The 14,720-nt window shown below is 43.7% G+C and overlaps 1 protein-coding gene across 1 annotated transcript in view; it reads right to left on the bottom strand.

Moving 5' to 3' along the window:
- Positions 1-14,342, bottom strand: part of LOC122765406 (receptor tyrosine-protein kinase erbB-4-like) — a 253,999-nt gene extending 239,657 nt beyond the window's left edge. The window contains exons 1-2 of the mRNA XM_044019642.1: positions 14,339-14,342; positions 13,783-13,845 (exon numbers count right to left, since the gene is read on the bottom strand). Coding sequence (XP_043875577.1) covers positions 13,783-13,845; positions 14,339-14,342 — 67 coding nt within the window. The remainder of the gene's footprint in view (positions 1-13,782; positions 13,846-14,338) is intronic.
- Between the last annotated feature and the right edge of the window lie 378 nt (positions 14,343-14,720).

Genomic DNA, 14,720 nt, shown 5'->3' with positions numbered 1-14,720 from the left:
CGCACACACACACACGTGCAAAGGCGATGACATTAGCAGCGGCATTCTGAGACGCAGCGCTCTAATTAAGTAAATGAAAGAATCGCAGGGGCAGATGGTGGAAGAGGAAGAAAAGGCAAATAGCCACACTTCCTCCTCTGTCAGTCTGTGCAGCCCACAGGCCTACAACTGTTTCCTTTCCTCTCACCTCTGCTTTTACCCACCCCCCCCCCCCCCCCCCCCCCCCTGCATCTTCTGCCCACATTTTTGCCTTTGAATGTTCATTTACTCTGGAGGAACGCGCGTCATGTTCGTTGTCTCCGTCTCCTCCTGCCTCTTATCCACATCATCTCTGTGTCGCTCCCTCCCCAACTTCCTCTGTGTGTGCTGCTCACTGTGCCGTGCGCTCGCGTCACATGTCCTGCAGGTAGATATTACCTCCCTAAAAGGAAATGAAAACTCTCAGCAAAGGGAGGGAAATGATGAAATGAAAGTGTTTCATACAATCTGCACAAATCTTCCTGTTATTTCATGTCAGTACAGTTTTCCCTCTCTGTGCTCACTGACGGTGTTTGTGTGTGTGTGTGTGTGTGTGTGTGTGTGTGTGTGTGCATCTTCTCAGTCTGGCATGACAACAACTCTGTTGCTCTCTCACTATCTCATCTTCACTTAAAAAGGACAGGGAGGAAAAAAAAAAGCTGTTTTAGCTGCAGCCCCACACTCGCAGACTCCATGACATTTACTGTGAGTGAAGTATAGCTTGGATAGAATCTCATGCGCCGAGCTCCAGGAATCACAGCGACTTTGTTTGCCAATAAAGTCCAATGTATGATTAAATGACTACTGCTTCATACTTCATATCCATATAGCAGCACAACAGCTTTTTTTACAAGGTCGACCGATTCATCGTTGGGACGTTTAAACCACCTACTGGTATCGGCTGATATTAATTGATAATTGCTGATTAGCGATGGCATGAAAAACAACAGAAAACAACTATTAAAAGACTCTGTGAAACCAAATGAGCCAGATTTAGCCCCAATTTAAATGACTTTGCAATTTATTGAGCAACCAACTACTGACACTGTGTCAGGATCTCCACTACAAAAGAAGTAACAACTCAACGCGATACACGCGACACACACCAATACAATGACTTGTAAAGCACTTGTTTTCAGTGTCACTGAATCATTAGAATCAGTTCATTAAAAATATTTGTTCGGTACTTCCTCCACGACCAGAGCACAGACTCCACAGACTGAAATACAGCAGCTGAGTTTGTGAAGCCAGTAAATACACCAGACTCCTCTGTTCAATATCGAGATTTTAGACATTTCCCTGGTAATTATTGGAGATTAAGCCACATTATTAGGATTGTTAAGTAGTTTTAACTGATCTGCAGTTCGGCACTGTTCGGCTTGATTCTCGTGTCGGACGTCTCCGGAGCACAGACTCCGTCTGACACCGTGGCAGGGTTTATGCAGCTCGCCGCTCGCAATCCACGGTGTTGTCCCTAAATACACCAGACTCCTCTGTTCAATGTTGAGATTTTAGAAATTTCCTTGGCAATTGTTAGAGATTAAGCCACAATTTCTGGGATTGTTAAGTAGTTTTAACTGATCTACAGTTTGGCATTGTTCGGCTTGATTTCTGTGTAGGACGTCTCTTCCTGTGACGGCATGCTGACCAAGCAGTGGCCGGCAGTACCAGGCACTAAAAAAGTACCTGGTACCAGGTACTACGCTAGTGGAAGCCAGTGGAAACACGCCATTATTCAACAACCGACTACAAGGGTTTTCCAGGCAAAACATCTGCATCTGTATCAATCAATGTCATCATATGTGCAGGATGTACCGATTTCAATATCAACTGATAAACTGGTGCATCCCTATAAAAACATTTTCTGCCGTTTTCATCACTCACTTTGGCCTTAAGGGCCCTTTTAAAAGGAAAAGAGTATTGAAGTTGAGCCAGAGGGCCAACATTTGACATACATCTCTCTATGCCTGACTCTTTTTCCTCTGCCGTCTTTTTTTACCTAATTGGATTTACAGTGGTTTCCTCGACCGGAAAAACCTCTAAAAGCTCTCAATAACCCGGCACGAAAAGCTGTGACAGACCACAACACCGGGTTTTTGTGAGTGAACCTGTTTGCGTGCCCCGCTGCCCCGCGGTTGAGACATGATTTCTGCCGAGTGAAAGCCTTTTGAGAATTTCATTTTTCAAGCAGAACACGGGTTCTCGGAGGGCAGCAGCGTGACGCGGTGTCGGGGGGAAACCGCCGGACGATGAGACCACGTGCATTTCAGCCTCCCTCCGCCCGTGTATTTATCTCAGCCATTCTGAATGTCTCTCTGTCCGTCTTTCATACTCGTCTGTCTCCTCTCCTCGCCTCCTCACTGTGTTTTTTTCTTTTCTCTTTTTTTCTCTCAGTGCTTATCTGCAGAAAAACACATGAGTCCATGCAGCCGCTGTAGAATTTACTGGCTTTAAAATGAACCTGGAGTGAAGGAACACTGAGGGGTTTTGTAGTGTTTTAAGCATTTCTATGGGAAAGTAAACAACTTTTGTTCAACTTTGATAGCGCGTTGTTTGATATTCAGCCACCTTCCTGTCCGTGTTTGCACTCAACACCTGATTCAGATCCAGAAGTTGCCAATTTTCACTTTTATTTACTTTGCAAAGTCATTTTTGCTTAGATGTGACAAAAGTTTAAATTGAATTCAACTTTGCCTCATTTGTCTGAGTCGGAAACAGGCAACACAGTTTTGTGACCGACTGTTTACAGCAAACACTCCTCCACTGTAATGTATTCATCCTGATGTGACAACACGGACAATGGGGCCCCAACAACTTTGGGACACTCGATGACACGGAGATTGATTTTTCCAACGGACACAATTTAATGTATAGGTCACGCTTCTCTAGCTCATTCATTGTTCACTTTGTCCTCAGCCCTAAGACACGCACAAGTGTGTGTGTGTGTGTGTGTGATAGAGAGAGAGAGAGAGAGATGGTGCACCCCACAGTTGCAAATATAGATCTTGACACACTTCCCAGTCACACAACAGACACTTGACAAACGCACAATTGCAAACCACACACGGCGAGTGCCTGTGTGGCGCAGGTTGATTAATTGGACCGTTCAGTGGCGGTGATAGCTCTACTCCTCAGAGACAACACACTGTCGCCCTCACTACACCTTAACCTCTGCTGGACACACACACACACACACACACAGACACACACAGAGCAGAAATTAGACCACTTCTTATGCTTTCTCCCGCTCCATCTTCCTTGTACTCTCCCGTCTTGTGAAGGACCCACGGTCGGCTCACTCTCACCTTGCCGAGAGCGATACTGAACGTGTGCCTGTGTGTCTGATTTTTGCCTCTCAGGTGCGCACAAACTAACAAATGGACACACGGACATGCACAAACAAATGACTCAAACAACGCTCTGAGAAGGTGGCCGACCTTCTTTCCACTCTCTGACACATTTTTTTTCTCCTCCGTCGTGAGTTTTATGCTCCTTTAAAGCTGAAGCTGAAGGAGCCATCGCCTTCCTCCTGGACTGCAAGGTGACTCCGGAAAAACAAAGACAAAAAGACGGGGGGTGTGGGGGTGTGTGAGGATGATAAGAAGAACAAGTGTCGCCAGAAACAGAGTCTCCACCTCTGATCGAGGTATTGTTCCCCACTGAATGACCCACAATCCCTCACTATCGCCTTTCTCTCTCTCTCCATTGTCCTCCTCTCATGCTCACCCCTTATCTATCCTTAGAGACTTTCCATCTCTTTTACATCCACTTTGTCTGGCTTTGTCTCTTCCCTCCACACACACACACACACTTCTACCTGCCTTCCCTCTATTCCCTCCCTCCCCAGTCAGCTGTCATGGCTGCCACTTTCCCGCGCCCACTCATTTATTACAGGTCACCACTCGCAGGAGAGGCCGTTTAAAAGAAGGACAACGCACGAACAACTCGAATCGGATATGCATGGCTTTACGAACGCTGTACACACGACCGTGCACGATTGTGCCGCACGTGTAATAGATTTGACTTCACGAAACACACATGGACCTAAAAAATACACAACCCATAACAGGAACAACTCATATTAGTCCATTTGACATTTATCCTCAGGCTGAAATACTCACACCAAGCTACTCTGACCACAAGTAAACACATTTATGTTCTCATATGGATGGATGGATGCTAACCATCTGGCTTCACAGCATTGCAAATGCAAGCGCCTCACCTCTACTTATAGGAGTGTGTAGGAATTTAGTGAAATAATATAATAATACAGTGTTTTGAAGAACAAAATATGTCCTTTATGTCATTAACAGTCACAGTTTCAGCTTCATCCCATGGACGTACACACAGACAGCACATCAATCAGGCAGTATGTCAGCAAACTCATCTCTTTGCTCAGCTCTTTTCATCATAAAAGTGAAGATGGTGGATGGATGCTGTGGCCCGGGACGCCAAAACAATCGCAGAGAGGGTAACGGGAGAGTATTTTACCCGATCCCCACAGATCCAGAGAGACGGCGGAGGTAAATCAATGTGTGGTCTGTCTGATAAACGTCTATGGGGTGAACTTTGTTTCCTGTGTCCGTCACGTTACGTCCAAATATGTGTAGATTTGAAATCATGTAAAAAGTTGTTTGTTGGACATTTATTTGTTTTCCAGAGTTATGTTAACATAATTAAAGAAACTGAACAGTATCTTCCTCCCGTTCACCCACTGCTGAACTTGGCCCGAGTTCGTCCTCAGGGATGGAGGCAATAAGGAACAGTTGGATGCTCACAAATCACGGAGCACAACAAGAACAAGTGTATTTTCAAAGAATAAAATCCAATATTTTTGAATAATTAATTTTATTTGCTTCTCAAAAAAGTGTTGTTTGAAAATACTGACTCAAATCTAATTCCATAGTCCCTGCCAGCTGCTTTTTAATTACATCAATAAAGGTACGGGTTTTAATACAAATCAAACGTTTAACGTACATACTAATACGAGTCGACGGAGACCGTTTGAACTGGGACGCATTTAAATGACATTTCCGGAGGATCCAGACGCTTAAATGGGACACAGCGAGAGCGTAGAGTCAAAGACTGTTGTAAAAGCAATATTAAACAAACAAAACAAAAACAAAAAATCAATTATAATTATGCAGGATCTAATTATACAGAAATAAAACAATGTTGAGTTGTTTCTTTATTGCAGAGAGGTTCCAAATCAACATGCCATGGACCAGTGCTGGCAGCAAGAAGTCAACAGGTTGTGTTTTGCTTTGGTATAATTGTTTGTTTGTTTGTTTTTTCACAAAAAATGTCAAACTTTATTCCATATCTTAAGTTAATGTATATTAATTTGAAAGTACCAAACTGAAAGAAGCTGACAGAGTGTTAAAAAACAACAGGCGTGTTAAGTTTCATGTGTTTTACATAGGTGTAATTATGCTCTCCCCTCTCCTAAAAGTAATACTTATAAGAGTAGAAGAAAAAGGTATTTATTTTTGTTGTATTTTAAATGTTATTAATATCATTATTTTTTAGCAAATAACAGTATTTTACCATCACCATAAACAAAAAAGCTCCCGCGGGAACTGACAAGTGTCAGGAACATAATCCCAAACGACATATGCACGGCCACATAGGCAATCGTCGACTTTCGCTCGCTCTGCCCTCGACAACAACACACAGCAGGTTTCCCGTGTTTGGAACACGCTTCTAATCTTGTAGAATTAGCTGTTAACATGGATCCGAGGCGAGGAACACGACGCTCCGGTGGATCCCGGCTCAATTGTTTTTTTTAAACACCGCGTGGCAACATGTGACTGATATTACATTTTAATCCCCGCAAATGAAGTCTTTCTCCATCATGACAACTGGAGAGAAAAACAGGACAACAATAATCTCTTGTTTTCTTTCCTCTCGTTTCCGTTGCGGGCAAATATTCAGGGAAAGAATTAGGGGGGGGGAGTATACAGAGCTTGATAGACACTGAGGCACACATGGCTGAGCAGAGAGTATCAATGTCTCACACACACACACACACTCACACAGTGCCAGACAGATTAAGGCTCTGATTAAGGCTGGTGTTGCATGAAAGTCTTGGAACAGTAAATATCCTTAATTTGTAGTGTAATTAAACAGATTAGCTGCTGTGAATATCTTAACGGGGATTAGCTCGCACACATACACACACAATGCACCAGGCGGTGACTGCACCCACACAGAGACAGAGAGTACACTCATTAAAACATTCATAACGTGGATTTCTATTTTTTTTATGACAAAAATGCAAATGTGATGCAGAAGACTTCCGTGTGAGAGAGAGAGAGAGAGGTAGACAAACTGACAGATCGTGGTTAACCTGCAGGATTAGACGCCAGTCATCACCTCTCCTTTCAAAGACTCCCATTAAAATACGAGTCTTTATCAAGGTACAACAAACTGTTTTTTTTTGGGCTGCACTGAGAGCCAGGACAGAAAAACAAGGCAAAGGAGACACACATGAAAAAAAGAAGAAGAAGACTTGTAAGGATGGAGTCAGAGCCGCTTGATCCTGTGTAGCTAAAAGGAGCGCTGCCAATCAAAGGGAGTTGAACACTGTTCCACCTCCTGCATTGGCCTGGGGCCTGAGCACAGCACTGCCAATGTGACTCTAATGCCAAAACTTGTATAAAAAAAAACTAAAGAAACACACCCAAAATGATAAATCTAGATATACTAAACATATCAGCATTGTATAATGTTGTAAATCCCTACAGGAATTCTATAAAAACACAAAAAAAGAGCAAAATGTTTCCCTCAGGAGACACAAACAGAGCCAAAATGACTATGGTTATTTAGCATTTATTTCATTACTGCATGATGAGAACAAGCAGAGCTGCCAATCACGGTAAGTTATAATCATCTTAAAGATAAGATGCATGTACATGCCCCGTAGTGACAGATCCACGCATGTAAGCATGTTTATGACAGTTGGAGTGGTCAAAGAGGGAGGCACAACAAACATGCTGTCCCTGAATTAAATTGGTTGTTGTAATTAAGGAGGGTGCATTCTCCGGCCGCGACATGCAGCCTTGCACACGCGGCTAATGAAAGACAGGAGGAGGAGAAGGAGGAAGGAAGGTAGAGGGAGAGCGAAGGACAAGTGGGAGGAAATAAAAAGCTGAGTAAAGAGGAAAGAAAAGCAGGGGCAGGGAAATAAAACAGATACACAATGAGGGATGTTAATGGATGAGACACGGGGAGTGTGTGTGTGTGAGGGTGAGAGAGAGAGAGAGAGTGTGAGGCAAGGGGAGAAGCAGAGATAAGGGAGAAGTGCAGCAGAGGAGGAAAAGAGCTAATAAAACAAATGTCAAAAAGAAAAGAAAGCTTCTTAAATAAGAAGAGAACCTCTGAAGTAATGTCACTGCTGGGCAGGATCACTGTGTGTGTGTGTGTGTGGAGGAAGCCACTCTGACGCAGGACGGAGGCATTTGTCTCTGAGTGGAATTACAAGTGGCAGCCTGAACAAACCCTCCAGTGGTCTAGAAGAAACAGAAGAGGAGGAGGAGGAGGAGGGGAAGAGTCCTCCATCTTTCCTGTCCTTTGTTTCCCCCTGGGTCAAACGGTGTGTATGAGAGTAAAAGAGAGAGAGAGAGAGAGAGAGAGAGAGACACACACACACTCAGAGAAACATCAAAAAAAAAGTAAGGTTTGGTTAAAATTAAGGTTCGGTATTAAGTGGTTACACTAAAGGTTAGGGATTAGGTTAAATGAATGAAAGTCAATGCACTGTCCTGACAAGAATAGTGGGTTCAAATGTAAGCATGACGTGTGATGTGTAGTGTTAACTAAATGCCTGTGCATCATTGTGTTTCCTGTGTGTGTGTGTGCGAGAGGGAGAGCTCCGTCCTCCTGAAAGGAGACATCTGTGCCAGGCCAACTGGACAATCCAACTAACACTAGGAGCTGGCACCGGACGCCGCGGCACAACTGAGAGCCAACCCTGCTCATCATTAGGCTGAAGAAAATGGCATGGGGGCTCAAAAGTCTGCCAAACACAGCGCCGGGAAGCAAGAAGCCTCGGGGATGACAATGCGGCACCCTGGACCCGTTCGGTTGTGCTCAGAATGATTCAAAGTTGGTTCCAATTTTGTTTATTTAGTGACTCGAGGCCATCAATCTTTACTGCTGTAATAACATAATTTAAAAATCATTTAAAAGTGCTTGAAAATACTGAAAAAATCTCACACATTGCTGCCCCCTTTTGTCACCTGGAGAACAGTACTTCATAACACCAATAGGTGTCAGTATTTCTCAGCCAAGACTGTGTTTTTGTTTGTTACTCAAGTAAAAAGAAGAAAGAAAGAAAAAAAGTGCCATACAGTCATTTACAATGGTAAAATCATGTGTTTTGGGTTGTTAATTCTTAGAGAAACACTGGCTAACTGTTACTAGCCTCGTAGGCTAATTTAGCTAGCTAGGCTGGCCACATTAGCTGTGTCGTCTTGCAGTATGTGCAGATAATGTGTTGATAATATTTGTATTAATGAATAAGCCACAGGTTTCTTGATGTTTAATGCTTACTTGGTTAGTTGGTAAACTATCGTTATGCTGCTGAGAACAGGAAGTCAGCTCAGACAGCTTTGCTAGCAGCAGACAACAGCCAGTGCTAGGCTAAGACTGTTTTTGTCAATCACAGTGACACTAAAATCAAATATAAACATGGCCAAAAAAGGTTATTGCAATAAATCTATTTCAAATCAGTCTGTATTCTTAATTACGCAAATAAATATCAGATGATTAAGAATTGATTTTTGCTGAATAAACCATTTTAAATGTTTCTTTTAGGGACAGAAAACAATGTTTCATGCATCTGAGGAAACGGTCAAAGTAATTTCACGTCTACAAGTTAAACTTTTGCTTTATTGCCATTGAAGAAAGTTATACTGCAGTATATTATTATTGAAATATTGCTCAGCCTTCGTGGCAACTGAATGAGCCGTCCCTCATTCAACAAGTGCCACAATGACAGAGGCCGAGAAAGGGCTGCGGTTATGCTCACAAGTCTTGGACATGTTCCTTCCCCATGCTGTGCAATTGTGATTCTGCCTGTGAATATTCAGTTTGTTTGTAAACACAAAGAACAGAGATTGTGTGTGCAGCGAACAAAAAAAAAAAGTCTTCCCACAAGAAGTCGCCGCATCACTTTTGAACGCCTGCCTGGGAATGGAGTAGGAGACGAAACGTTTTTTTGGTGGGTTTTTTTTTTTCAACCCCCAGAGGAGTTGAAAAAACACAGTGTCCTCTTTGTTTGTCCCGTGCAGATAATAATCTTAGTGCTGATTCAGTAGCATGAGAGGTGGTGTAACTGCTGTCTCAGGCCTTAGAAAAGCGTTCCATCACCCCCACGCGTCACATAGTCATTTGTAAAAGGCTTCCCTCTGAGCCCCCGGAGACTGTCCGGCTATGACAGAGGAAGCAAATAACAGCCCACACCTCAATGTCACCCTCGCTCAAGTGCAATTATTTGCCTTATGTGCGAGCCATATTTCACTCGCCATCCTCCTTGCTTTGTCAAGATGCCGGAAAATGCACGGACTGGACAACGTCAACTCATCAGAGGATATTTTGACTAATGTCCAGCGGAGGCCTGCTGGCACGGGGCAAAAAAAAACCCTGGCAGATATCAAGTGATGATAGCAATGTTGACTCGTTTAGTGCAAGATTGAATTCCTTCAGCACCACCACCTCCACCCCCTCATCGCTCATGCTGTCACATAAAGGGCTTGCAATTGAGACTGATGCTATCAAAAAATGGCTTAATTAGCTTGTAATAAATTCTCATTTCCGCCCGTGCCCTGGCCAGATTTGTGCGTGTGTGCCAAGTGATGAAGGCTCAGTAATTTCATACTGGCATTCAGCGGGTTTTCTTCTCTTCTGCTGCCTCCCTCCCTCCCCTATTCTCCCCTGGTCATTTCACAGGAGAGCGCATCTGTAAATGTCACCCAAACACACACACACACACACACACACACACATACATGTGGGAATGCAGCATTTGTCACACACACACTCAGGAGCCACAGCGATTAAAATGTTTAGGAGATGAAATGACTTGAATGAGCTTTGTTTAACAGTGAGATCGTCTGTGAGGAACTGTGTTTGGTGCAAATCAAAAGCAGAGAAATGGAATCAGGAGCAACTACATCAGATTTCTGGACATTTGCCGCGTCATGACGACACATCTCCACTTGTTTGCAGCACCTTCAACTCCCAAATTTAAACACAAAGCATTTAGGCTGCTTTTTTTACATTTCAATGTTAAACAGAGGCTATAAGAATGTGCAAGAATATCTTATTTGGGACGTTATTTTCAGCACAACATAGAATTTCTTTCATTTTCACCAACTTTATAAACACATCTGAGTCAAAAAGTGTTTTAAATTGAATTGATTTGTGAAATTTGGAAATAAAATGCACAATTATCCCTACTGCGGTTTGAAAAAACAACAAAAATGACTTATAAACACGCACCCCCCAGGAAGCTGTGTATTATTCCCATGACAATTTAACAACAACCACAATGAATCACTGAACACAAAACGTTGTTGGTATCAAGGTCCAGCATTTTGAAACTCAGCTTTTAAAGAGCCATGAGGAATTCAGGGGAGATAGATTTGCAAACTCCAGAAAAAAATATTAAAACCCAGTCTGTTATTTGCGGCCACATACTGATTAACAAATAATTCATCGCATGTACTTTGATACTTGATTGTGTTTCAAGTGGAATTGCACAAATGCTTCAAATGTGAGGATTTATTTATGTCTCTCTGGCTTGAACAAACGTGGGACTTTTGGGAGTCATCACATTTGACTGTGAGGAAACATAAAAAGTCTCAGTTTTCTTCACGTTTCGTCAAAATTATGAAATAAGGAGATAATGGCCAGATGAATCAATGTCAGTTGCAACCGAAAGCCCAGGAGATTCCACTGAAAGCAGCTTGATCAATAGGTCCTGCCATTAGATCTTACTCAGGAGGAGATGAAGTGATGGCCTCACAGTTCCAGAAGCTGGGATTCTGCTTCATGATCAAAACCTGCCCGACAAGTGAAGAATCGACACTGATCTTCATCGCAGTTAAACGGCTAAACCAGACATGAAAGAGGACAGACGATACAGAAGTTGGAAACGGTTTTGTTTGTGGGTGATTTCCAAACTAAAATGAAGATTAATACGACTCGCCAAAGGGCAGTGCCTCTGCACAAACACATTTAGATCCCCTCACAGTGCCAACGTTCGGCGAGGACGCAGCCGAACATCAATCAACGTCGCCGTGTCAACGTTTCCGTGCTTGGCACACGTGTGCTCGTGCTTTACTGTACCACACACACACACAGTTTAGCGTTCACAGCTCGCTGGCAGCAGAGCTGCAGACATTAGTCTCGCGGCGAGAGCTGACAGACAGCGAACATCTCCAGCATTGACTCACTTCAGCCTGATATTCAGTCGCCTCGCAAATGACAGGACAGATAGGTGGTGCTTGTGCAGCTGCGGTGCAGAGGTGGGCTGCGAGTGAGATGAGCGACCCAAGAGCTGGCAGTCAGGGTCACACAAATATCACCTCTGTCCACACGCACACATAACTTCCCAGGAGGCATAGCTCAGATTCTTGGACGGAATTAGCATCACAAATATCTTGGATGTGAGCGTATGCATGGAGAATAAACGAGCAGCCAGCGAGGGTGTCACTTTCCTCCTCCATTCATCCTGCCTGTCACCTCTCCGTCTGTGCATACATCCACTCCTGGGTTAAAGGCAGCATCCAGGGCAGCGTGTTTGTACATATATACAGTACACACTCACTGGCCGCTGCAGACATGGTCAGTACGAGCTGCTGAAGTTCAAACTGGGAAGGTGATTTAAGTGACTTTGAATGTGACGTCAAGGGCTGTTGCTCGGAGCGTTTCTGAGACGGCTGAGCCAATCCACTGGGAGTCGTACACGCAACCGCTCCACCTCTGGAGTTTACAGAGAACAATCCAAAACGGACGGAATAGCAACAACAGAATAACCACCAAACCAGGTCCAAATGGGTCCGATACTGGACAAAAAGCACTGCATCACATATCAGGAGGAGTGGAAGTCAGATACCATTCAAAACACCCCCCAAATAGTCAATGAATGCTTCGCTAAGCACAGGCAGTAAAGAAAGACACGCAGTGATTATATGAGACGAAAAATCCTCGGTATCAGTACATACTATAGTTTGGGTTAGAGCTCAAAGCCATCGTGATATAACGTTTCCAAATTAGTCCATATCGACAAGTTCCACAATCAATGTCGGGCCAATAAAGATTGATTTTTTTTAGGGTAAATGTTGAAGAAACCAGTTTATTATGGACTTTATCTATCTTACTCCATCTACTGTAAATATGTGTGCGTCTCCAGATCCACCTTCGATACGAAACCCCCCCAGAGACGGAGCCAAAAGTCGACCCATGTCCTTGAAGTTGGAAACAAAAGCATCCTGGAATCCCATTTGTGTCTGCGAGCGGTTGGATGACGGCCAGGCTCACCTCTGAACATCAATCCACAAACCTTCCCCGCGTTCCCATTTCTTTCTTTCTTTCTTTCTTTCTTTCTTTGTTACTTGACCAGTTGCAGGAGATTCTGGCATCGCCAACTGCTCCTCAGCCTAAACTGAGACACACTGTGCAAAATAAGTCGAGTGCATCTCATTCCGGAGCAGATACTCCAACCACAAAGCACATTAATGCCTGCACTGCTGACAAAGCTGAGTGTAAAAGTTACAACAAACAAACAATTAATAGAACAATAAGAATAGCACAAATTCCTCAAGAGTCAGAGCCAGGGACAATTATGTGCTTGAATAAACAGCCAGTAAGAGTTTCTGCTGGATGAGGAAAATGTCACACATAGGATATCAACAAATATCCTACAGGGAAGCCACAAGGGGAACTACACACAGCACTGTGCAGCTCATAAATAAAAATATCATTAACTTGACTGGAAAGTGAGTTTACAAGCCGTTATAGAAATATTGCAGGGACATTAAAGTGATTTTCGTCCAGGGGTTGACACCAGGGGGTCTAATGATGAGAGCGGGATGTTTTCTCACCGCCTGTATCACCCCATCTAAATTATTTACACACACACACACACACACACTGTGAGAAAAAGATTGTTCCGCCGCTGCCACAGAGCTCAATTCATATGAATTAGCACAAATAGGTCCATCATTGTCCGCTTATGGGAATTAAATTAAAACGGTGGCGGATTCGTTCCTATTTAGGCTGCAACAGTGGGAATGTCGATTTATATCAGAGGATTATTTCACAAAGACAGTGCTGATGTTAATGGTAATGTTGAATGTAAGATCAACAACATGCAGGACTCTTTTTTTTTGGTTCATCTGGTGAGATTAAATGTAAAAAAGCTGAGTCAGGAGGACGATGAAGAGGGGAGTTTGGAGAGGTTTTTACGCAGCGCCTGGCACGCTCTTACAAGCGGCTCAATGTCACAGTTTACAGCTGCTGCTGCTGGTGTGTGCGCGCGTGTGTGTGTGTGTGTGTGTGTGAGAGCCTCAGCTGTGGCTGTGGATGTGAAGTTCTGTCAAGTTTGCAGCAGCGATGCAGCCGCAACCGCCACAATTGTCCACATCACTGTCATTCCACGGCACAACAGTTGTGAGTGTGGAGACCAGAGGGAAGGGAAGGGAAGGTAAATGGGAGTCACTTCACCCCGACTTCTATCCAAAGTGCAGCGACACTTACCTGATTGTGCCGCACTCGATCCGACCAACAGCAGCGTGGCGAGGACGTAAGCGGGAACTTCATCTTTGAAAAAAAAAGCCGGGGCTTGCTTGTCTTGTTTACTCCCAGAACTCACATGTCCAATTAAGATATCCTCCTGAATCACACGCGCACACACGAATAAAATAATAATAATAATAATAATAATAAATAATAATAATAAAAAAAGAAATAAACACGTCGGAGTCTTCTCGCCTTCTTCTGCGCCTTGGAGAGCTTTTTACGCACCGCGCGGTGTTTGTTGTTGTGTTTGTTTATCGGTTCCCGGAGCAGCGCTTAGGTTCGCTTTCCACCGCGGACACTCAGTGCCATTTACTCACACTCTCTCTCTCTCTCTCTCTCTGCCACAGCTCCGGTGGCTTGGGGGGGAGGAGGGAGGGAGGGAGTGTGTGTGGGGATGGAGAGAGGAGGAGTGGAGGCGCTCTGCGCACGCCTCTTTAGTGTGACTGACGCTTCGTTCAACCTATTAATGTGGCCATCTAGGAGATTTGGAGATTTTTTTGGGGGCTAAACTCACTCATGAACCTATGTCGTTTCCTGATTGGCCATTGTCAGCTGCCGATACACCTGTCACGCGCAGGTTTGGTTTTGCTTTCCCACAGGAAGAAGTAAAGTCCAAAATGTAAAATGTCATTTAGAATCATGCTCTGTTTGATGCGACACAGCCAGTGATATATACACGATACAAGATGACCCTGTAGTATATGAGATAAGATAAGATAAATTAGATTTCTACTTTTAGAAGTAATTCCAACGGACACAGCAGCACAAATGGTAGCCGTACAATGCAATAAAATAAGAAATAAATAACACACACGCATTAAAAGTAGCCTACTATACATTAGGGTGAAACAATAACGCGATTAATCAATTATGAACCAATTACTAAATTAATTGTC

Source organism: Solea senegalensis, linkage group LG2 (assembly GCF_019176455.1).
Source record: "Solea senegalensis isolate Sse05_10M linkage group LG2, IFAPA_SoseM_1, whole genome shotgun sequence".
In the NCBI taxonomy this organism is placed as follows: Eukaryota; Metazoa; Chordata; class Actinopteri; order Pleuronectiformes; family Soleidae; genus Solea; species Solea senegalensis.
Note: the sequence above shows the minus strand (reverse complement) of the source record. Positions and strands in the feature narration are given on the sequence as shown.